At 31.0% G+C, this 22,698-nt stretch overlaps 3 protein-coding genes across 4 annotated transcripts in view; 2 read left to right on the plus strand and 1 right to left on the minus strand.

Moving 5' to 3' along the window:
* Positions 1 to 2,451: 2,451 nt before the first annotated feature.
* LOC106468866 (THUMP domain-containing protein 1-like) lies at positions 2,452 to 6,330 on the plus strand. Its single transcript, XM_013929309.2, has 3 exons — positions 2,452 to 2,815; positions 4,442 to 4,585; positions 5,198 to 6,330. Exons 1-3 carry the CDS (start codon positions 2,615 to 2,617, stop codon positions 5,867 to 5,869), a joined length of 1,017 nt encoding a protein of 338 aa, XP_013784763.1. The 5' UTR covers positions 2,452 to 2,614; the 3' UTR covers positions 5,870 to 6,330.
* A 191-nt stretch (positions 6,331 to 6,521) lies between these two features.
* On the minus strand, positions 6,522 to 15,925 carry LOC106468864 (ankyrin repeat domain-containing protein 40-like). Its single transcript, XM_022397220.1, has 5 exons — positions 15,764 to 15,925; positions 13,946 to 14,094; positions 13,351 to 13,539; positions 11,327 to 11,475; positions 6,522 to 10,612 (listed from the first exon to the last, which is right to left on the minus strand). Exons 1-5 carry the CDS (start codon positions 15,886 to 15,888, stop codon positions 10,349 to 10,351), a joined length of 876 nt encoding a protein of 291 aa, XP_022252928.1. The 5' UTR covers positions 15,889 to 15,925; the 3' UTR covers positions 6,522 to 10,348.
* A 1,322-nt stretch (positions 15,926 to 17,247) lies between these two features.
* Positions 17,248 to 22,698, plus strand: part of LOC106468869 (dual specificity mitogen-activated protein kinase kinase 6-like) — a 19,995-nt gene continuing 14,544 nt past the window's right edge. The window contains exons 1-3 of one of the 2 annotated variants that reach the window (XM_013929316.2): positions 17,248 to 17,325; positions 21,520 to 21,692; positions 22,408 to 22,465. In XM_013929316.2, coding sequence (XP_013784770.1) covers positions 21,680 to 21,692; positions 22,408 to 22,465 — 71 coding nt within the window. In that variant the 5' untranslated portion in view covers positions 17,248 to 17,325; positions 21,520 to 21,679. Of the gene's footprint in view, positions 17,326 to 20,465; positions 20,505 to 21,519; positions 21,693 to 22,407; positions 22,466 to 22,698 lie in introns of those variants that run through there. The other variant, XM_022397219.1, reaches the window with a different exon arrangement.

Consider the following 22,698-nt stretch of genomic DNA (forward strand, 5'->3'; position numbering starts at 1 on the left):
TGTTAAATCTACTTTGCATGTTTTAACCAAACTTGATCATATAGATTTGATCCATGTTCTAAGTGTTAAACCTACTTTGTGTGTTTTAACCAAACTTGATCATCTAGATTTGATCCATGTTCTAAGTGTTAAACCTACTTTGTATGTTTTAACCAAACTTGATCATCTAGATTTGATTCTTGTTCTAAGTGTTGAATCTACTTTGTATGTTTTAACTGACACATTTATTAAGATTTACTTTCCTTTTTGGATGACATAAAAGACATTTTCTTTTAACATGCATATAGTGATTAAATAAATCAAATACATCCATTTTGGCAATTATGTGTGATTACTTTAACTCATTACTGAAATCAAAAATCTGTTATTTTATCTTTTTAAACTTATTGGTGACCAAGTCATAGAAATCCACTTGGAAAGTATTTAAATAGACGAAAATCAACAACCTGATATTACCTATATACTTCTTCAAAAGTTTTGTAATTTATATAAATTAAACTTTGTCTGTTTGGCATTGTGATGGTCCCCCAACCTGCTGGGTCAGCCGAAGTAAGTTTATGGACTCCCTGCAGTGAGCACGGTGCAGATAGCTGCATTGTGTAGCTTAGCACTTTAAAGCAACAACAGCATCTCTTCCATCAATATTTGCATAGAACAGAAACTAGACATTCTGTTTCATGTCAATACAGGCCAAAGACGAGGGGTTATAATACACAATTATTTCTAAATTATACAGGGGGTTGGAGTGCAGTATAACATAATTCCCATGATTTGGAAAAAATACCTGAATACACTTGAATAAAAATATTACGCTAGTCTTAATTAAATCAACGTCGGGCAGTCCATGTATTGATTTGAATAATTGGTTTATTAATATTATCCACTAGTACAAAATATTTACTTTCCCAAACACTTCTGGACTCGGGCCTAATTATGCAGTTTAGCTTTTAGACTACACAATCAAGTTGTTTCTCTGATACTGGACTCTTGATTTACTCAATGATCAAAGAAGAAATGATCTTTTGATCAAATGTGTATTTACTCAATTAAGATACTATAACTTATATAATTACACACCCAAAAACTTAACTTACTGTACTATAATAAAAACCGAGTGCATACAGAGCCCTCTCTCACCGATATCATTTACAAGACAGATAATTGTAGTACAAAATATATCAACAAACTATTATATAATTCAGATGCATGTAAAAAACAAAACATTAATTTTACACAATGTATTATAAATTTATTTTGGAAGAATGAAATTAATGGGTGTTTTAGATATGAAGTTGTCATTCTTTAAATTAAGACCAGGTTATACTGGCTATGCCCTAAAAACATTGATTTGTTTTTTAAATTTCGAAACATGTCCGATAAGAAACGGAATCCTAAAATTTGAAGCTAAAACATTTCTAATTATCCGATAATTAGCAGGTTTTTTATTGCATTAAAGGCTTAACTGTGCTGTCAATTCTGAATATTACAGACTTTTTCATTAAATCACAAGTGTCTATTCGCAGTTTTAAATGATATATGAGCAGTACCATACTTTTTAGGATGATTATATACAAACCAATAATAAGGCCTAAGTATGTATTCGTCAGTAGCAATGCAATACATTGTCAATTGGAGAACAAAGGAGATTATGAGTGTAAAATCATAACACCAGGTTTAAGAGTTTCGTCACTACTAAATTACATTTTTCATGGCCATTAACACGAAATTGACGTTTAAAGGGAAGCCAACACATTTGCTAATATGTCTTTCTATTTTAAGTTAAATAATAAATATTCAATCTAATATGGAATTAAACTCGATGTGTTTCTCCGTGTTTTTATTTAAAATAATTTAAAGTGTCTGAATATAATAACCCTTCCTGTTCTATGATCAATGAGATTTCTTATTACGACTTGTAAACTTCTTAAGGCAATTAACGTTAAATGTGGCAACTTAATAGAACTATTACACATTAAAACTAGAACAGTACACACGTATTTGTTTGTTTTGAATTTTGCGCAAAGCTATACAAGGGCTATCTGCGCTAGCGCCCCTAATTTAGCAGTGTAAGACTAGCGGGAAGGCAGCTAGTCATCACCACCCACAGCCAACTCTTGGGCTAATTTTTTACCTGCAATTAGAGGTATAGACCGTCACATTATAACGCCCCCACGGCTGAAAGGGCGAGCATGTTTGGTGTGACGGGGAATTGAACCCACGACCCACAGACTGCGAGTCGAGCGTCCTAACCACCTGGCAATATCGGGCCTGCACACGTATTAAATGATTTCATCCGTCGAAAGGGTCTGATATAAAAAAGAATAAAACAAACTAATTGTAAAATATGTCATAAAATGTGCAACTAAATAAGCAGCTTGGTAAGTGCTATTAAGCTAGCCGCCAGGTGACGGGGTTGAAAATTTAGGCAATTATTCGCATGCGCATTACGATATTTGGTAGTGCACATAGATATGTAAAGGTTTGTATCTCGAGTTAGACGTAGGGCATGTTGAATTTAGCGTGCGTGGATTTGTAAAGAACAATATTATAATTATTACATCAATGTTCGTTTCATAAAATATAGTACTGGCGTTAGAGCTACATCCATAGCAGTATGAGTGACGAAAATAAAAGAGGACAAAAAAGGAAAAAGAAAAATTACTATCGAACTTTGCCAAAAAAGGGAAGAAGAGGACATCTCGAGCCTGGGATGAAAGGTTTTCTGGTGACATGTAATAACAAAGAAAGAGAATGTATAAGAGAAGCTTATAACGTGCTTAATGAATATGCTGATAAAATATATGGCCCTGAAATGGTATGAATTGAACCTTGAAGTTACTTAAGTTTAAGTGTAACATATATAGTGAGTTTAGTATACTGACTACAATATGACTTATAAGGGACTATTTGGTCCTTCAAAGTGCAACAGTGGTCTACCCGTTCTTCCCAAAGTAAAGAAGAAATACACACCCAGCAGAAGAAAAGCAAAGCTCAGTCATCTCATAGTCTCCAATGAAAACTTTGCCATTGTTATTCTTATAAAGACCAAGTTTCCATTTAAATTGCTGACCTTTAACCTATTAAGAGCTATAGATTATGGATAAAATTTCATTACTTTACACTATAAATATTGTTATGAAATCTTTGAGCTTTTAAAATAAAAATGTGTAAATTTTCAATCTTAGAGGGTATTTAGATTTGTTAAATGATAAGATTTTATAGATATAAAGCTGACCAACTGTGATAAACTCATCTCACTGTGTGTTATTGTTTAGATAATTTTAGTAAAACTTTTAAAAACAACTTTTAAGTTAAAGAAGACCAAAAACTGACATGCTAACAAATCAGTTATAGATTTGAAGTTAATATAAGGCTTATCTAGGTATTAACAAGAGGTTTATCTAGATCCTAAGTATGAAGCTTGTCTAGGTCTAAAAGTAAAAACTCAAGAGTGGACAAGGTACCAAAGATTATTATCAAGGTCTCCCTTCCACTCATCAGAATGACCAAAGCATTAAAACCAAGTTAAATGTTTTTTCTTCATATAGCTTTTCAATGTCACTCATGCAAATTATCTAAAACCCTAATAATTCTTGGTGTGTTATAAGATTGACCTACAACTCCAACTATTTCATCATAGTAGCCCATCAATAGTCTATAATAGCCCTCTAGTCTATAAGTTCAAAGTTGGGGATGACTGGCTTAGGTGGTCCTAGTGTAGCTTATGGAAAAGTTTCCCTTCAGGTGTGTTAGAATTTGCAACTTTGAAGGGGTGTGAGGGAAGATTGGATGAGTATTTAGAGATCAGGGATGAATATAGGAAAATAGGTTTCTCTGAGAAGCTTTGGATATAAAATGGGATAGTGTAGATGGACCAAATGTTTCTTCGTTATCCCTTACTAATGGAAGTGTGTTAACGTACATTTTTCAACATTGAAACTTAGTCAGTGAGCTTTAATGTAAAAAATAAGACCATCCAGGTTTTCTTGAATAAGTATTCTGTTACTGATGAGGTCCCCTGAATATTTTACTTAGATAATAAGGGAACTCGCCCAGTTGTTATGGTTAATTCGTTACATTAAGTGTTAAATACAGAAACTTAAAACTTCAGTATCATTCAGTTGGTAGCTTGAGGTTGTAGGGCTTGTTCTATTTATTATTTCGGTCCAACCTTCATTAATGTGAATTAAACACACCACTTTTAGTTATGTACCACATTTCTCCTTTCGTGTAGTCCACTTACCGATGATTGGTGGTATTTCTCGAAGCTTCTCAGAATGTTGTAGCTCAAAAAAACAACCAATGTTGAAGTACGGAGAAAGTAGTTGGTAAATGTAGTGATCGACAGTGTCTTATCCCTTACTTTATCAAGCGTTAAAGAAGCAATTTAAAAATACTACAAAAATGAGCAGAAGTTTAATTTCCGTATTGTATACTTTAGTGTCATGGAGATGTTTCTGATGACCACGACATACAAGACTTGTTAGAAAAAGAGCTTCAAGCACTTCAAAAGACCAACAAGACTGAACGGCGTTTTCAGCAGGTGGATACCAATGTCAAGAACTGTTTGTTTATTGAGACTAAAGTAAGTGTTATCCGATTATTTTTAAGTATTGAAAAGATTTTTAAAATATAGATGAAATTTACACCCAAACTTACAAGTGCATTAATTTTGGCATGTGTACTAACATTCTTCTTCTTCTCAGTGACAGAAAAATCATGAAAGATAAATGCCACCCTAAATTACATTCGTAAGTTGAAGTTTGACAACATTATTTAGCCATTGTAGGTTTTTACAGATGAACCATCTAGAAAAATAATCGAATGATAAAGATTTGAACTAGAGAAACATCGTCAGAAGTAAAGGGTGATATTAGAATTTAACTTTTTATTTTTACTCAAAGAAACAGATGATAATTCGAGATTCATTTTACCGTTTCAAATCCAGTTAGCATTTAACAATGAAGCAGTTTTATTGTGAAGGATACATTAGACAGCATTTCGAGATTCATTTTACCGTTTCAAATCCAGTTAGCATTTAACAATGAAGCAGTTTTATTGTGAAGGATACATTAGACAGCATTTCGAGCGTGTGTGTATATAACCGTCTTCGTCATGGTTGTAACCTTTAAATAGTACATTTTGTTTTCTGTAGCTAACTTTATCTTAATGACATTTCCATTACTTTGCTGAGCAGGTTATTGACCCCTGTCAACTAGTTTCTACCATCTTGGACGATATCAGGAGCACTCAGAAGCAAAAGACGAGATATCTCTTACGAATGATTCCTGTGTCGGCAACATGTAAGGCTTTTGTGGAGAACATAAAAAAATCTGTGTCTGTGGTACTGGATGAGTATCAAGACTCATGGAGAAGACATGTTGGAGAAGACAATTCTTCTCCTTCATTTGCTATAATCTTTAAGGCTAGACACAATAATAGTCTTAGCAGAGAAGAAGTTATACGAGCGGTACTACAAGTGACAAAGGTGAAAAAACCCGATTGGCAGCCTGACTTGAAGGATCCTCTTTTAGTAATATTGGTTGAAGTAGTCCAGTCAGTTTGTTGTTTAAGTATACTGAAGAACTATTTCTTCTTTAGGAAATATAACCTTATAGAGTTATTAAGGTCTCCGTGTTTACAGTCCCTCACTAGAGAGGAATGCACCCAAGGAACAGAAAAACAAGACACTGGACAAAATGAAATATGTGTCAATGAAAAAACAGATATGACGGGCATTGAATCAAAACAGAGTGAATTAGAAACTTCAAAAGACACGGGTCATTCTAACGATATTCCCATACTTGATGATACCGACTCTTTCAAATCACCCATAACTAGCAAAGGAGAAAAAATTTCTGATGTGTAGTGTGAGAAGAACAGTGAATAAGATGCATGATTTAGAATAAATATCAATGAAAACTAATAATGACCAGATTTTGAATTTCAGTGTAACAAGAAAAATCAGTTTTATTTCCTAATAAAAAAATTGGTTCTAATGCACTGACCAGCTTGTGAAGTTTGTGTAAGCACTGCATCTCTGTTGTAGTTATATCTAACACTACTTTAGTCAAGTCAAACGAACCTTCAACCAAGCAGGTTATGGTGTATTGAACCTTTTTGTGTGCTTCGTTTGCTTTAATAAAAATATATATAAAAAAACAGTTAAAAGTATGGTTATAATGAAAATGGTTTTTCCTAACTACTAAGCATTACTGTGTATACGATGCAAGTGATTTCGTCTACATTATTAAAAAGCACCACCTAATACAGTGGCTGCACTGTAACAGAAAAAGTTTGTAATAAAATTTACCACTAGGAAAATTGAAACTAACGATATCATTTCAGAAGTGCCATTTTTTTTTTTTAAACATTCAATAATGAGCCGTCGTCATGAAACAAAGTTAATATTTCTTCACCATTGCAATGGAGTTTTTAAAAATAATACAAATTGATGGAGGTACACGTTTATAATTTATTGAAACTAAGTATTGGATAAAAGTCACTCTTCTTCAACTGTATAAGAACACAAACAGTGGTTGTATTTTTATTTACATAAAAATTAATATATTGTTTAACATAGCTGCATCTGAAACAAAACAGACATTTTGCAAGTTGTAATTGACTAATAAAACACTCCAAAAAAAAATCTTGTAACAATATAAAATGTACGTTAACCATCAGTAATAGGTCCATCTAAAGGCTATTAATTCTATCACGTTGAAACAAAGTTAGTTTATTATGAAATTAGTCCTAGAACTTTTATCTCGGTATAAAGCATGTCATGCAAATCATAAGGTTTTACATTAAATAGTTAAAATTCACGACACTTCTTTAACTGTTCCTGCTGTTAATACAGCGTACAAGATTTAACAGAATCTGATACACAGAATAATTTCCTTTAAATAACACAACAAGTAGCCTCACTGTTCTCAAACATCATATCTACTGTGTAATTTGTAATCACAGTTCAAGGTGACCTTATAAAGTCTTCCAACTTTACTGTAGAAAACCAACATTCCTTGAATGAAATATGGCAAAAAATTCTCTTTTATGTTTGGATTAATAAAGAATTTGACATGATTCATAATTTCAGCATCTAATGATGTTAGTAAGGAAGTGATGTTCAGGTCATCAGAACAGCCATTAATGAATAATGTTCAGGTCATCAGAATAGCCATTAATGAAGGATGTTCAGGTCATCAGAATAGCCATTAATGAATAATGTTCAGGTCATCAGAATAGCCATTAATGAATAATGTTCAGGTCATCAGAATAGCCATTAATGAATGATGTTCAGGTCATCAGAATAGCCATTAATGAATGATGTTCAGGTCATCAGAATAGCCATTAATGAATAATGTTAGTAAGGAAGTGATGTTCGGGTCATCAGAACAGCCATTAATGAATAATGTTAGTAAGGAAGTGATGTTCAGGTCATCAGAATAGCCATTAATGAAGGATGTTCAGGTCATCAGAATAGCCATTAATGAAAACTGAAGCTAGAAGAACTATGCTACAGTATTAAAAGAACAAGAGTTAAAGTCTGCTTTAATTATATATCTATTGAAAAGGATTCAGTTACCAAATACTTTCAGAAAAAAGCTTACCCCACTGAAGTAATACATATTGTCAAAAGCATTTGCTAATTTTAACTAGGAGAACAAGTGATTTTTTTTTTCTAGTTAGTACAAAAAAATTGCAACTACATATGCACTACTGTATATTTGAACTTCTTAAACATCATGAACATTTGTTCATAACCAGTATAAAAATTAATTAAAATGGCTTTAGCAAGAATTATGCATATTGCGATATAAAATTTTGTAGGTTCTCTAGAATTCTCATACGGCATATTCAATCAAAATTTACCATTCTATGTCAGTGATAGCATTTATATTTCAGGTGCTGTGTGCGAAAAATGGTGGATATCTACTGGAATAGGAAAATAGCCGATTTTCCTATACATTCGTTACATTTTACTGAAGCACTGCACTTCAAAATTAACAAAAAAACTTTTTATAAAAGTAAAGATTCTGGATTTCTATAAGATAAGTAACACTAAGCTTCTTATAACTAATTCAAGATAAAAATTATTTAGTTGTACAAGAAGAAAGGTGAACTTGTGGTGTACCAAAATTAACTTCCAAGATAACTGTGGAGTGTTTTTTTGATTTATGTAACAAAATGCGAGTATTTAATTCAAAAATACAACATCAAATTCTAAAGTATGCAAATTACATTTTCTCTGGTGAAGACTTGATATCATTGGTCAAAATTTTGCAATCATTAAAATCAGAATTTGCCTATACTAAAGGTTATTGTATTTTTGAATTAATTACTCAGTTCATTTGGTTTCCTCACTATACATCCAAATCAGAGTATATTTTGTCTTTGCAATAGGCCTAAAAGTAATTATTTTACACAGCATATATATCCAACTAATCACCTACTATTTTTATGAAAAAATTTATACTTTACAAAGTAATTTAGTAAGATATTGTTTTGAGATGTATAGATAACGTGTGTATCAATGATGGGTTAGTTTCTTTGGTGCGAAGTTTGTTGGCTCTCAAAAGGCAAAGTTCTGTCAAGAGTTTATGAACTGAAGGAAGAATTGAAATAATTCATGCACAATGAGTTCCAGCATACTAATCTGTTGAAAGACAAAAATTGGCCTACTTGGCTGATGTATTTGAGTACCCAAATCAGAAGCTGCAAGGGTGAAACGAGAACATAATGACATACACAGACAAGCTAAATGGATTCACATCAAAACTTCAACTTTGGAGAGAAGAGTTAGGGTATGGTTCACTCCAAATGTTCAAATGAGCTTCTAGCTCAAATCCAGATGAAAGGATACTCTCACTTATGGAGCAACTTATTTAGCTTGCTTCAAGTTTAGACACTATTTCAGATCATCTTGGACAGAGCAGTTTGATTGGATTCAAAATCCATTTGCAGCATCTTCAGAAGAATCAACAATGAGTTTCTCTTTGAAAGAAAAAGAAGAATTTCTGGATGTCAAGAATGAATGATTGCACCCCTGAACACAAATTCAAGAGATTCCATTAAATCACTTTTGGCTACACGTGAGAAAGAATATCCATAGATCTCAAAATCGAGTGATAAGTGTTCTGCTGCCATTTTCAACCACCTACACCTTCGTGAACTTAGTTTCTCTTCCCTGACACTTATAAAGAATCAGAAGAGGTCATGTTTAAAAAACGTGGATCAAGAGCTTCGTGTAGCTCTGTCCAGCATCAAACCAAATATTAAACAGTTACATTCATTGAAACAAGCTCACATTGAAATTATAGTAAAAAAAAAGTGAAGTCAAATATTTCTCATTAAAATTGTAGTCTATTTATGTTTCAGTTCGAAATATATGTTATTTCTTGCAATATTAGTACCGATTATTTTAAAAACATTTGGTGTGCCACAAACAGTTTGGGGTCTCATTTGAATTTCATGAAAGAATAAATAATTATCAAAAGAATAATTTAGTTCACGGTTATATATTGATAAATATTTTGCTATACAATATAAATTTTTGCTCCCAACAGAAAAAAATACTGATCTTAAAATATTTTTGTTACTTCATCAGTTAGTACACTTTGTATTGTGATTTAGATACACAAACAGTTTATAAGGTATTGAAACTTATACGTTGTGTTGTTTGCCCTAATTGAGATGCTTAATGCAGTATTGAAACTTAGGCCTACTTTATGCATTTGCCCTAAATGACATGCTTAATGCAGTATTGAAACTTTAGGCCTACTTTATGCATTTGCCCTAATTGACATGCTTAATGCAGTATTGAAACTTTAGGCCTACTTTATGCGTTTGCCCTGATTGACATTAAAGAAGATGTTTAAATGGTTACTTAGCAACACAATAACAAGTATTTACCATGCTTTATGTGATAATTTCAAATGGCTTGATTGTTGCACGTATCATGTGGCTGTTTAACAATTATTGATACGCAACAATTGTACAATGTATTTGCATAAATCTCACGATTAATTCTAGCATCATCTAAATGAGAGAATCCATGTTTCTCCTAGATATCTTACATACATAAATAAGTCTTGTCAAAGAATGTTTGCTCAAAAACTTACTTATATAAAGGAACTTTACATGGCAATTATTCTTTCCATATGCTTATTCTCTAGTTTTAATAAAAGAAATTATTGTATTTTATATATATTACACTTGAGGAATTCTAATAGGCTAAAGAAAGAGAGATTAATAATAAAGCAGATTGTAGTACAAAGGAAAAAAAATATGCTAAGTGCACAGAATGAAATTTTTAAAGATTCTACTCCATGAATATAAACCGTTACGATTAATATAAAATCCTGCCGTTCATACAATATCTTGACCTTTCCATAAAGTTGGTATTTGGTGACTGTGTTTGTGCTCCAGTTAATGCTGAAGGATTGTGCTTTTCAACAACAAACTCTGGGTATTTAAAATTACTGGTCTTGTCTCCGGGTGCACATGGATTCTTCCCTTCTAATACAATTTCAATCTCTTGAAAGTTTTGAAGTCTTTGAACATCTTTGTCTTTTCTGATTATTGTGTTTGGGAGCTTTCTTATCTTCAGAATCTGTAGGGGAAAAAAAAATAATATCCACTATTTTTAAAAAAGATTAAATTTGGCATCTATGTGAAAAATAATGACAGACACACACAAACAATAAAATAAAAAACTACGAATACGTGCTTTGTGGACCACATTTTTAAAGACGAATAACTGAGAATGGTATGAATGTATTTAGAAACATACTAATTAATTAATTCTAACACTAATACAAAAAGATTAGTACTTATTTTTTTATTTTTGTTATTGTCTTTTGATACTTTAGCTGTTAAGATAAAGAATGCTGAGTAACAAATGTTACTCTCAACCTACTCAACAGTAGAGCTCCGACTTTTGCTCTTGTAAGCAGTGATTTTGTAACCCAAAGTACAGATAAAAAATTACTCATAACAGGCAATAACCAGTATTCACAACAAATCATGGAACTGTCGGCAAAATTCCAAAACACACACTGCAAATTTTTTAAGTTGACTATACGTACGTAAACTGTCATTTCATATGGCACACATTTTTTATTTTTACAAGATGTTATTACATAAGCAATATGTTAAGCCAAAACTGTGTGTGTATGTTACACATATAGTAATCAACAGCCTGATATATATATAAAAACAGACATCTCTTTCAAGCCATTTTTTTTTGGTGATTCTGTAATTTATCTGTTATGGTTACATAAGTGTCTTTAAAAAGTATACAATCAAAGATTTATGTTAACAATACCATTTCACTACTAATTCCAAGCTCACGACAGCATACGTCTACTAGCTGTTTGAAGGTTAGGTTACTGACTGGTAAATCAATTTCAATGAAGTCCAGATCATCTAGGTATGCCACTCGAACTTTTAGGACTAGTTCTGATGATAATGTGGCTATAAAAAAAAGCAATTATTGATCAAATGTTACCTTAATAATGAAAAATCTTATATCAAGAAACACTTTGTAAACATCACAACTTTTTATAGTGACATTACAGACATATTACTGTTTAACTTCCAAAACCATCTTCCCCATCTTTATTGTAGAATCTTTCCTTAAAATAACAAACTACCCAAGAAAAAAAGAATAAGATTTTTTGTCTGTATAATTCTTCTAAAAATTTATATTTATTTCAGACTGAGATAGTGGCTACACATAAAGATATTAATTATAATATTCTAGTTTGTTTTATCTCTATCTTCAACCAAAACCAACTACTCTAACCTCTAGAAAATAAGACTAAGTTCTTCTTTATCAGCCATGTTTAACAAAACAAGAACGATATTAGTAGCACCTCCTTATATATTTCTTCCATCTTGTCAACCCAAATATACAATTAGTCGTGCAAAACGGAACTCTGCTATTTCTGGACATTCTCATTTATCGAAAAGGTGGTCAACTGACCACTGTAGTATATAAACAAAATTACACATACAAACAGATTGTTGCACTACGTACCCAACCATTCGCCGACGAATGGTTAATTGAAGAATCATTGCGTATACGTTTGTCAGAGCCAGAAAAAAATATGCACTGTGAATAAATTGTAGAAATTTATGGAAAAAAAGCTTTTTAAAACAATGGAAAATTAAGTTCTCAACCCCAACAATAAGGCCACTGCAAAACTAAAGTTATTTCACCATACATCCCTAAATTAGGCAAGAAATTCAGGAGATTATGTCACAAGTTCAACATAAAACTTTATTTAAAGTTTGAAAAAAAAACTGTCCAAAACACTTGATAATGGTGAAACAATCCATCGAGTTAAAAAAAAAAAAGTCTATAAAATAATAAGTTTGTGAAGAAATACGTACATTGCATAAATAGGTTGAACCATAGAATAATGACTAAAAGAACACAAGTACACAACTAGACTGACACAACCACCAAAAACTAGCACTGGCAGAACATAATTATGAAACAGACCATATCATAAACTAGGACCAACTTTAAATTTTTCGATACAACTGAACTCACCGTTAGAAAAACAGAAAAATTAACACATTCTTTTACATCAAACTACACCAACTTACTCTAATCCAAGACCATGGCTTTGACCCTGGACATTCTCTCTCTCTCTCTCACCAAAGAACATAAAATGAGTGATAGAACTTACTTCCACGTACAGTTACTTGCATGGAGAAACAAGGGCATCACGGAGCCACGCTAACTAACAGAAAAATGTTACTTCATAGTTATTAACTTCAACTTAGACTGGAAGGAAGCCTCAGTTTCATAACTGAAATATTATCCAATTTTAAAAAAATAGCAGAAGTCAATTTACAAGTCAAATTTTTAGGGTAAGCATTAATAACACAATATTATGCAAGGCTATAAATGGGGGTGTGTGCCACCTCTTCCATTATTTTGAGCCATAGCACACCATCAGTTCATCTTCTGCCGAGTGTCAGCTTCATATATTGTACTATTGACTTCATGCTCGGTTCAGCACTCATTTTTAGCATTTAGTCAAGTGAGCCCTCATTTGTGGTGTTAAGACAGTAAAATTGTAATAGGTTCCAAACTCGATTGATTAATCCGTGGATTATCTCTACATTAGAAGTGTTCAGACACTGTGACGAGATGCTAGTGCATATCTTATCACTTAAAACTGACTAAGATGCATAAGTGAAATATTATTTAACAGCTCAAAATGTTGAAAAATTTCTAAGGTAGAGGCAGAATTTAAGTATAATGTTCTCTGCCTATACTTTCTCTTAAACAAGAAAATATAACCTGCTTTTCCAGTCTGTAATGTTTAAACTTACCATCACATTTATCAGATAAGGCTGATCTGAAGTGGTTTATCTCACACGTATTTAGAGGAGTTTTCTGGTTACCTACATTGCAGTTCTCCATAATATCTTTAGTGTCTACCTGATAGGCCAAAGGTGGATATGCTATGTATCCTGGTGTGATGGCAAGAGTCGGTTTATTATCACTATTATTTTTATCTCCTAGAAAAAAATAATAATAAAAACGTGTTCAATTTCTCAGATAACGTTTGAGACTCAAATGTTCATAAAATTCATTTTAATGATGCAAAGGAAGTTGGGCAAACAAATGACCTAAAATTAACAATAAAAACTATATCATTTCCCATTATCTTTACACATACATCTAGAAAGTGCTTCAAAAACATTGCTAACATTCCTACAAAATAATGAAATATTTCGCTTACAGAATTTTGGGTGTGTGAATTACGACTGAAATGTTTTCTTTTTATAAAACATATTTTGGCTGTTTTTTTTTTTATCAATGTTCATCAGATATTTTATTTTTGAACTGCTAGTCCCTGGTTTTTAAGATTACTGGAACTGGTTTCTGATATATGGCACTATTTCTATTAGTAAACAAACTCACCTCCCAAAAGGCTTCTAATTTCCTCATTCATAGCCACAGCTGCTGGAGTTTCTCCTTTATTTGATGTCCGATAAGTTTCTGCTCCTTGGGACAAAAGATATTTCACTACAGGTGCATGTCCCCTCTTTGCTGCCCAGTGGAGAGGAGTCCTAAATAAGAAAATTATTACGTTCTAAATGTGATACTCACAGAGTCTCCATATAACAGGAAATTTTTAAAAGATATCAACATCTCTTTTTCTGTACAGAACACACATTTTCTGTGACAGTATCTTTAATAATTTTACTGCTAATGTTGAGAGCCAAAAACACCACTGATGACCTAGGGCAGAGTGGTTATAGGAACTTTTTGTTATTTGCTTGGTACTCATAATTAATATTATATATTATTAATTATAATTATTAGTGTAGAAGTTTTTAGCAACTATCCTGGAGAAGTTTCTATGTAGATGAATTTAAAATGGTATTTACTAGTTGTCTGTATACATTTAATCTTAACTTAAAACTAACCACTTAACTACCTTGAGCAGTGCTTCACCTACAAATCTAACTTCAAAACAAAACTTTTAATCTCACCTCCTTTCTCTATTACTAAAATATCATTAAACAGTATAATTTAGACAAGTATAATACTGAATGTCTTTCTTACCATTTCTACTAAAGATGTTCAATTATTTCTTTAAAAGCCCTTCTTATCAACTACCTGATCAGATTCAAGATTTTAGTTATATAACAGTTTTTACTTGATGGTATCAGACATGCCATGTAATTAATATATTTCTTTCTTTCTTTTACTCCCATAATAGTACTTAAGCTTCACTTACAATTTAATTTAAAGTTAAACCACACATCATTTAAAAAATTCAGCAAGCATTTAAGGAGTTAAGGTCCTTTCTTAAGTTATTAATCTTCATCCTTCTATAGTTATGAAGAAAATATTTACTGCATTAACAAGTAGAAGTTACATGTCAATGGTTTGATTCATATTGTTTAAAACTATAATACCAAATCAATTATGCAAACCACCTATTTTTTTGCATTACAACTTAAGCACAGAATAGAAAACACAAGTTGTTTAATAAAAGTAGTTATGAAAGGTATAATGTGTCAAGCCAATTGTGAAAATGAAACAGTTTTGATAACCATAATGTGCGGCAAACTTTTAGCAAACAAACTGGTCCTTAAATGCTAACACCATTTATCAACTGATGAGTGATATTAACAGATTTTGCTGAAATAATAACAAAATTCATTACAATCTAGAAACGTAGCCTACCTATTTACTTTTTCATGTCTATTTACTCATCATCATTGACTAATGTTTATGAATATTGCTTCATTCAGTGTTATGAAAAGCAATAATAAAAATCCTAGTCAATGAGCTTATCTGTTATCAGTAACTAGAATACTATCACATTAGTTAATTTACTCCACATTTTTAAGTTTAACACGAAAGAAATGAAAAGCAGAAAAAGTAATAAGAAAAACGAAATCATATTTTGAAAAAAAAAGTGTTGCATAACTGGTTACGACATACGTTCAGTATTTAATTCTAACTAGAGTCTATATTGCTTCACCTTTAAAGTTCAGTGTTTTTATAACTTTTGTTACTATTTTAATAAACAAGTTGCTTACAATATTGCACTGATCATAAAACAAGTCCACCACCCCTTTCTCAGAACCTTTCTTATAATGCATGACTTATTTACTTGAGAAGTAGGAATTCATGCGATTAATTTTTATGAAAATGAAATACAAGTAAGACGAATAGTACAGATAGAAAAAAAAGGAATAAAGAAATAAAATCAAGTAATCTCACCATCCATTTATATCATGTTGTGTATTAATATTTACTCCCTTTGAAAGCAACAACCGAATTGATTCTTCATCACCATAACATGCTGCTTCTCTCAGTTTGTCCTCAAGCGATTTTTGAAGTTCCATCTTATTTAAAGTGACAAACGCTGATCATACACTTCAATAAATATAACGCCCTCTGTGAATGTCTACATGTTCATTTTAATTTTCACTGTTTACATTTGTGTTATATTTAAGTTCAGAGGTTGGTGCTGAAACCTTTTAAAAATCATCTTTTTTTTTCCCACTCGGATTAAGACATGAGTAATCACGACAAATTTCTCAGTCAATGAGATGATCCATTGCAATTTCACGGAACTAAGTAGAGTTGCTTTTCTATTACAAAATATAACGAGTTTTGTATGATGATTAGATAAATAAAAGTTATACGTAAATGTATTTTCATACTTGCATACATTGTTACAATTATGAATGTAAACAAATTTGAACTCGTAATGGACTTATTAAGAAGAATGTATAAAAATATCATCTGCAGTATACTGGAACTTTCATCACTATTATAAGGTATATTGTCTGCATTGTTTTCAGAATTAGATAATAATAGAAGCTATCATAATAAAAATTTCAGTTATGTATTCTTGCACGGATTATTGTTTAAAATGAAAGTGGTAGCACTTTATCGGGCTTTATTATATCGTATTTTTATGGTAGTTTTGAAATTAATGTAGATATATTTGGAAAACTTTCTAGTTATAATTATGACACTTTTCAAAACAATAATTTATTAAATGAATTGACTTGATAATGTAATCAGTTTCCATAAATATATAACACTCATTTTTTTACAGTTAAGAATTTTTATAACTCTGGTTTATTGGTTTTACGTGTACTCCTCTTTAATAAAATCTGGTACATCAAAATGAAATATTTTAAAATTACCTATACCTTCATTGGTATGTGCCGTCTACAAAAATGAGTAAATCTTTCATTAAAAAGAATGAAAAACACAAATAATTGATAGTAGAAAATGTTTTTTTAATATACTCCGATTGACATTCAGGGCCTAATCTCTTTTTCCGTAAACTTAATTTATTACAAAATAATTGCTCTTGAATTTATATGTAGATTGTATACTTTAAAAGCATGAACCAAACACTCAATTATAATAAATAGTTTATGAAGTCTTTTTAAATAATTAATTATTTTATTTCGGATCAAGGCATTTTCTCTTTATTATAATATAAACAATTTTTACTTTAGGAATTTTAAGGTTGACACAAAACATTTTCTTGGAAATAATCTTACCTGTCTATATATTAATCTCTGCAAACTTTTTCAATTTTAACTATGTTTATCATAAACTTATGTCATGCCAGTAACACCTTTTATGTAAACAGTGAGAACAGTTTTAGAGTGATAACACATAAATCACCGATTTAAAACTCTGAAGAGGGAAAAAAATTCTACACAGATTACCGATAGGTAGCGTTTTTATCATCAGTTTCTGGAGTTATCTAGGACGATAAAAACCGTTTATAACTGAGGGATTCACTTTTTCTAAAGGTATCAAATTAGAAGGATCGAGATAGCGTTCGTTATTGAATGTAACTAGTTGTTGACTATTGTAACTGCTTATTGTTAAGCTTATCGCTATTTCAGAAAAGTGCATTTTAGGCTTATATGTGGAACTTGTTACTTAAGCCTAGTTAGGTCAATAGGCTTAAGTAAGGGATTTAGTTTAGTTTTTATGTTAAAAACGTTATGGATGTTCAAGCTCTAGTTAGGCCTAAATTTTATAAGTTGTCGGTGCGTAAGTAACTAACGTTAAAGTGACATTTTAAGTAATTACCTAAATTATTCATTTTTAAGTCTTCATTATTGACATTTGTTATAATTATCGTTTAGTTCTGCTGTAACTTTCATTATTTTCAATAGTCCAAAACTGTTACTGGTTGATTATTTTGTTAATGTTATTTCTACTAATACTAATAATTTTAATTGTAGTTGTAGTATAAACTATGAGTATAAGCATAATAATAATAAAAGTTTTATTTTATGAGAAAACTTAACTGAAGTAATTAACACACTGACATTTTAAATGTATATATTATGAATTAATTGTTTTATTTGAAGAGCCAGTAGAAATGGCAGAAGTAGCACATTTTACCATATTACTGTTATAAGTTTATTACTGTAGTAATAATGATAACGGATCTCCACGAGTCCGATATTTATGAAATGATCAAAGGTAATGGTACAGCCTAATATAAATGTAGCTAATGTCTTGTGCATTGACATCGGTGTTGATGATGGGTGTGTGTGTGTGTGTGAAAATTTAATCACAAACCTTGATGATCACAAGTACTCATGCTTAATGAAAATGTACTTGTTAAGGGTATTAATTAAATTTATAAAACCAGTTTTTAAATATTCGTGTAACTTATCCATCTAAAAATGCAACTTAAAATATTAAGTATTATTCATCCAGATATCATTAGTCCAATAGCATACCAGTATTATTGTGTTGGTGGTGAGGGGGGTGATTGTGTATGTTTTTGAAAGATATCCATTACAATATTCAAAATTGATTTAATAAGGTGAAATATTTAATTAAAAAAAACTAAGTAAAATTTTGTGTAACTACATTGGGAAGGAAAGAAAATGACTTCTATCTATCTATAAGGAAATAAAAGTATCAACACAGGTGGGTAATGTACATGTAACTGGGTGTTATTTTCTTAGTGCTATGCTTCATATTTAAAACAGTATGCAGAAATTAGTAACAGAATACGTATATATCCAGGAGTGAGGTAGTTTTTAAATTTCCTATATTGTGTGTCACTGATATTTTCCTGCCTCCTTTATGACCTAAAAACATCAGTCTGTACATCAAATATTAAGGCTTTAGACTGTTCTTGTATTTAATTTAATGAATTTAATTATTTGCTTGGCTAACACTTAGAAAATTCCTTTTACTCATAACTAATACATGCCTTTTATTTTAGATAGAGCTGGGAATTTAGGAAGATTTGGTAATCAATTAATTGTTGGACTCGTTAATTGATTATTTCAATGTGAGATTTGAATAATAAAAATGGTAATAATAGGGAATACTAATTTCTATAAATTATTTTTGTAATATTTATATATTTAATTTAACTTGTGATTAATCATATTTGACACTAACCTCTGCATTTGATTACATTGAGTTAATAACCCAACTTTCATCAAAATATTATTATGTAACCTCTTTTGGTAAACTAGGTAAAGTTAATGAGGAAAAAGACCCTAAGTATAGCTATCACAGAATCTATTAAAGCTTTCTAGATAACATGTGAGCTAGTAATAATGCAAACAGGATCTTGAGTTTTATACATAGAAAGTTAAAGGTTTTTGATTTGTTGTACTTTTTAAATGATATGAGAGCTATAGTATTTCAAAATGTTGATAAACCTGCCCTAACTAGAGCTTGAATATGGAACCTTAAACTTCTGCTATTGTTCTGAGGCTAATACTCTACCATGTTGCTGAACTACCAGGACTCAAGTCACATGAAGGTCACCCCAGTCCTGACTGTTACACAGGGAATATTTAATTCAAATCAAAATATTTCTGCTGTGCAGTTTGTTTTCACATTTGCTTAAAACTTAATCTCCTTAATTGACATTTTTTCCAAATACAAATAATGTCTAAAACAGAGGTTCCCTGGTGGCTGAACAGTAAGTTTCTGGATTTACTATGCTAAGATCCAGGGTTTGATTCCTCATAGCAGACACAGGAGATGATCCATTATGTCTTTGCTAAAAAGGCATCTGGAACAGAGAACAACTTATTCTAAAACTTGTATAAAAATGTAATTGATAACATACGTTTAGTAATTGTTTCTCATTTTACACCTACATATATTATAAGTATTCCACTGTTTCAAAAAGAATATTTAAAATGGTGCTCTTAAAAGTACTGTAAAGCTGCAGTATAATCGTGTATCTAATCTTTTAATATTTACTATTACAAATTGTATTTTATATACAATTAATTTTGATTAGGGAACCGGTATTTTTATTTCATTCCATTTTATGTATTAATCATTTGTACATACCATTAGTTTACTTGTGCTTGATGCATTAACCTTGCATACTTAATAATCAGTGTTTTGTAGTTTCTTATCTTGAGGCTTGTTAAGATAAGTTTCCAACTTATCTACTTCAATTCTGTAATTTTGTTTAGAAAAGGCTCACTTTCTTCCATTGGTTTCTTGTTTATATAATATGGAGCAAAAAAAAGATTTAAAATAAATGTCTCAAAACTCTCTGAGAAGATAGTTATGATGATTATATGTTATGTTGCATACTAAATTGGTAGTTTTTGTTGTTGTTGAAACAGATATCTGAAGATAACTTTCACTGTTTTCACGTGGTTATAATGCTTGTACTTAATGAATAACTGCTAGTGTAAATCTTGTCTTTGACTGGGGACAGAGCTGATAAATAATTCAGAAAATTTAATACAGGCTTGTCAGTTTAATTTTTCTCATTGAAATTGGATGATTGTATTGAAGAGTGAATTGACAGCAATACTCATTAAGCTTATTTATCCTGTTTTATATCTGGTTTGTGTCCTTGTTTTTCATAAAGGATTGAACAAAAAGGATCAGTGGATTAGATTTGAACATTTCATTATTCGTGTAGCTTGTACTGGTTGGCAAAGGTGCTAATTCAGGAAGCTGAAAGGCTTAGTGAAAGGTAAAAAAATTTAAAGACTTTGTTCACCGTATGTAAAGGAAAAGGATTCTTTTGGTATGAAATGTGCAATATTGTGGTTGTATCTTCAAAGTGACGAGGTACTTGGAGAGGTCTTTATTTGTGATTGGTATAAATTTATTTTAATTTACATGTTTTTTATAGTTGTATAGATGCGAAAAAAAACTATTTAAATGATTAGTATTAAGCTTGTTTGCTAAGGTGACGGAGAAGTCTTGTGATACCTTGTTTGTTCTTACAGACGTAGATAAGGTTCAGGTTCATCTCTTAATGTGTGAGGAATGTTTTTAGTAGGTCATGTTTAGTCATCTTCATGTGACTTTATAAAGATATCTCTTAAAACGTATTTGTGTTGACACAATAGGATTCTATTGTGGATTTATTTGAAGTACTAGTAAGGTGTAACCAAAGTTTTACCCTGTATGAAGAAAAGCTTTTCTAATGGTAGTTTCATCGGAGATCCTTGTGGCAATAAGCTGTTTTAGAAAATCTGTATACCAAAAAAAAAAACCTTGATTGTTCTGCAACTATATAACTTATAAAAGCAGGTGATTTAGCCTTAAACTGTGGAAGTTGTTCTGGTAACTTTGGCTGAAGTTTATTCTCTTAGAATTCTAGACCATGCTTAAATGGACCCGACAGTTTCCATATGAAATATCAACACTCTTACGTGACAATGTTTCTTTGATCTATAAACCTTGTATTCCCTCATGTCTATACACGTGCGTCATAGCTGAATAATACAGATTAAGGTAATGTTAAAACTACATTAACTATTCTTGTACCTAGAAATGTAATTACTAGCTTTGTGCTGTACATAGCTTACAAATTTGGAGTTTCTAGAGCATGGTAAAGTTTTCTTATGTTTATAACTTAAATGGGCTACCACCGACACCTTTATTTTTTCACCATTGTGTACTTCAATAAATACTTGTTTTAAGACCTAGAATATGATATTCTACATGATAGACATAATTTATTAGTTTGTATTTTTCAGAAGGAACAAGTATGATGGCTTAAGCAAAAAAAAAACAATATCAAGTTGCTCATACAAAATCTTCCACATCATAAAAAAGGCCACTTTTAAGTGTTTGTATGGTTATTTAGCCAGCAACCAAACTTCAGTTAGAAGAAAACGGGCAATTCAGTCTTTTCTAATGGCGCTAGCAGGTATGTGTTTATTAATAGATGAATTTAAGTACTATCAAATCTTGGATACTGCTAGCTTGTTTTCTCTTTAGTAGTTTGTGAGAAACAAGACGTTGTCAAGATTCTGTTTTGAAATTGATGGCTATCAGTTTGTAGTTTAACGTATTGCATTCAAGGCCAAAATACACAAAATATGTATAGTAGGGATATCTTGCAAAAGTATATTGTACTTAAAAGGTAAATATTTGTGATATGTCATTTTTAATCTATAAATATATCTTTATGTAGTGATATTTAAATAGAATCATTTTAAACGTTTGTCAAAGGTGAGACATCTATGAAATTTAACTTGAGTTAAAATCAGTAAATGAAGTTAAGAACAGAATGTATAACTATGATCGATACTTATGTTTATTCATTGTATTCAAACAAACAGGTTTATTTAGGACTTATGAAAATGTGATAGAAACTATAATGGTAATGAGTTCAAAGAGCAGGAAAAAATTATACCAGAAACGGTTATTGTCAAATATAAGTTATTTCCTCAAGTATAGGGTTAATATAAATTTTGCTATCAAGATATTTAAACATATTTTACATAAATTCCATGATATTTGTTTTTAATTACCTTGTTTTGTATTAAATATTAATAACTTATCATGATCTCAAGTTGTAGGTTGGTTAATTTAAATGAAAAGTTGAGAAATGCCGATAGTTTAAAATGTATTTGTTCCAGGAAGAAGAAAAGCTCCACCATTGGTGATTAAGCCGACCGATCACGGTTCTTCTCGTATGTAAGTGAAGTATTTGAATGTACAGAGTGCAAAACTTGGCTCTCATATTTCATAATTTTAAACGGGTGCCCAAATGAAAAAAATATATATATTAATGTTTACCTTTTTGTTAATTGAATATTCTAAAGTTAGCTGTTCTAAGACAAGGGATTTGCTGTAATATTTTATACTAATCTTGCACTTTAACAGCTACTGGGCAAAACCACACATGTCTTGTGGTTTACCAAGAAAAC

The sequence above is a fragment of the Limulus polyphemus genome, unplaced genomic scaffold (assembly GCF_000517525.1).
Source record: "Limulus polyphemus unplaced genomic scaffold, Limulus_polyphemus-2.1.2 Scaffold3195, whole genome shotgun sequence".
Lineage (NCBI taxonomy): Eukaryota > Metazoa > Arthropoda > Merostomata > Xiphosura > Limulidae > Limulus > Limulus polyphemus.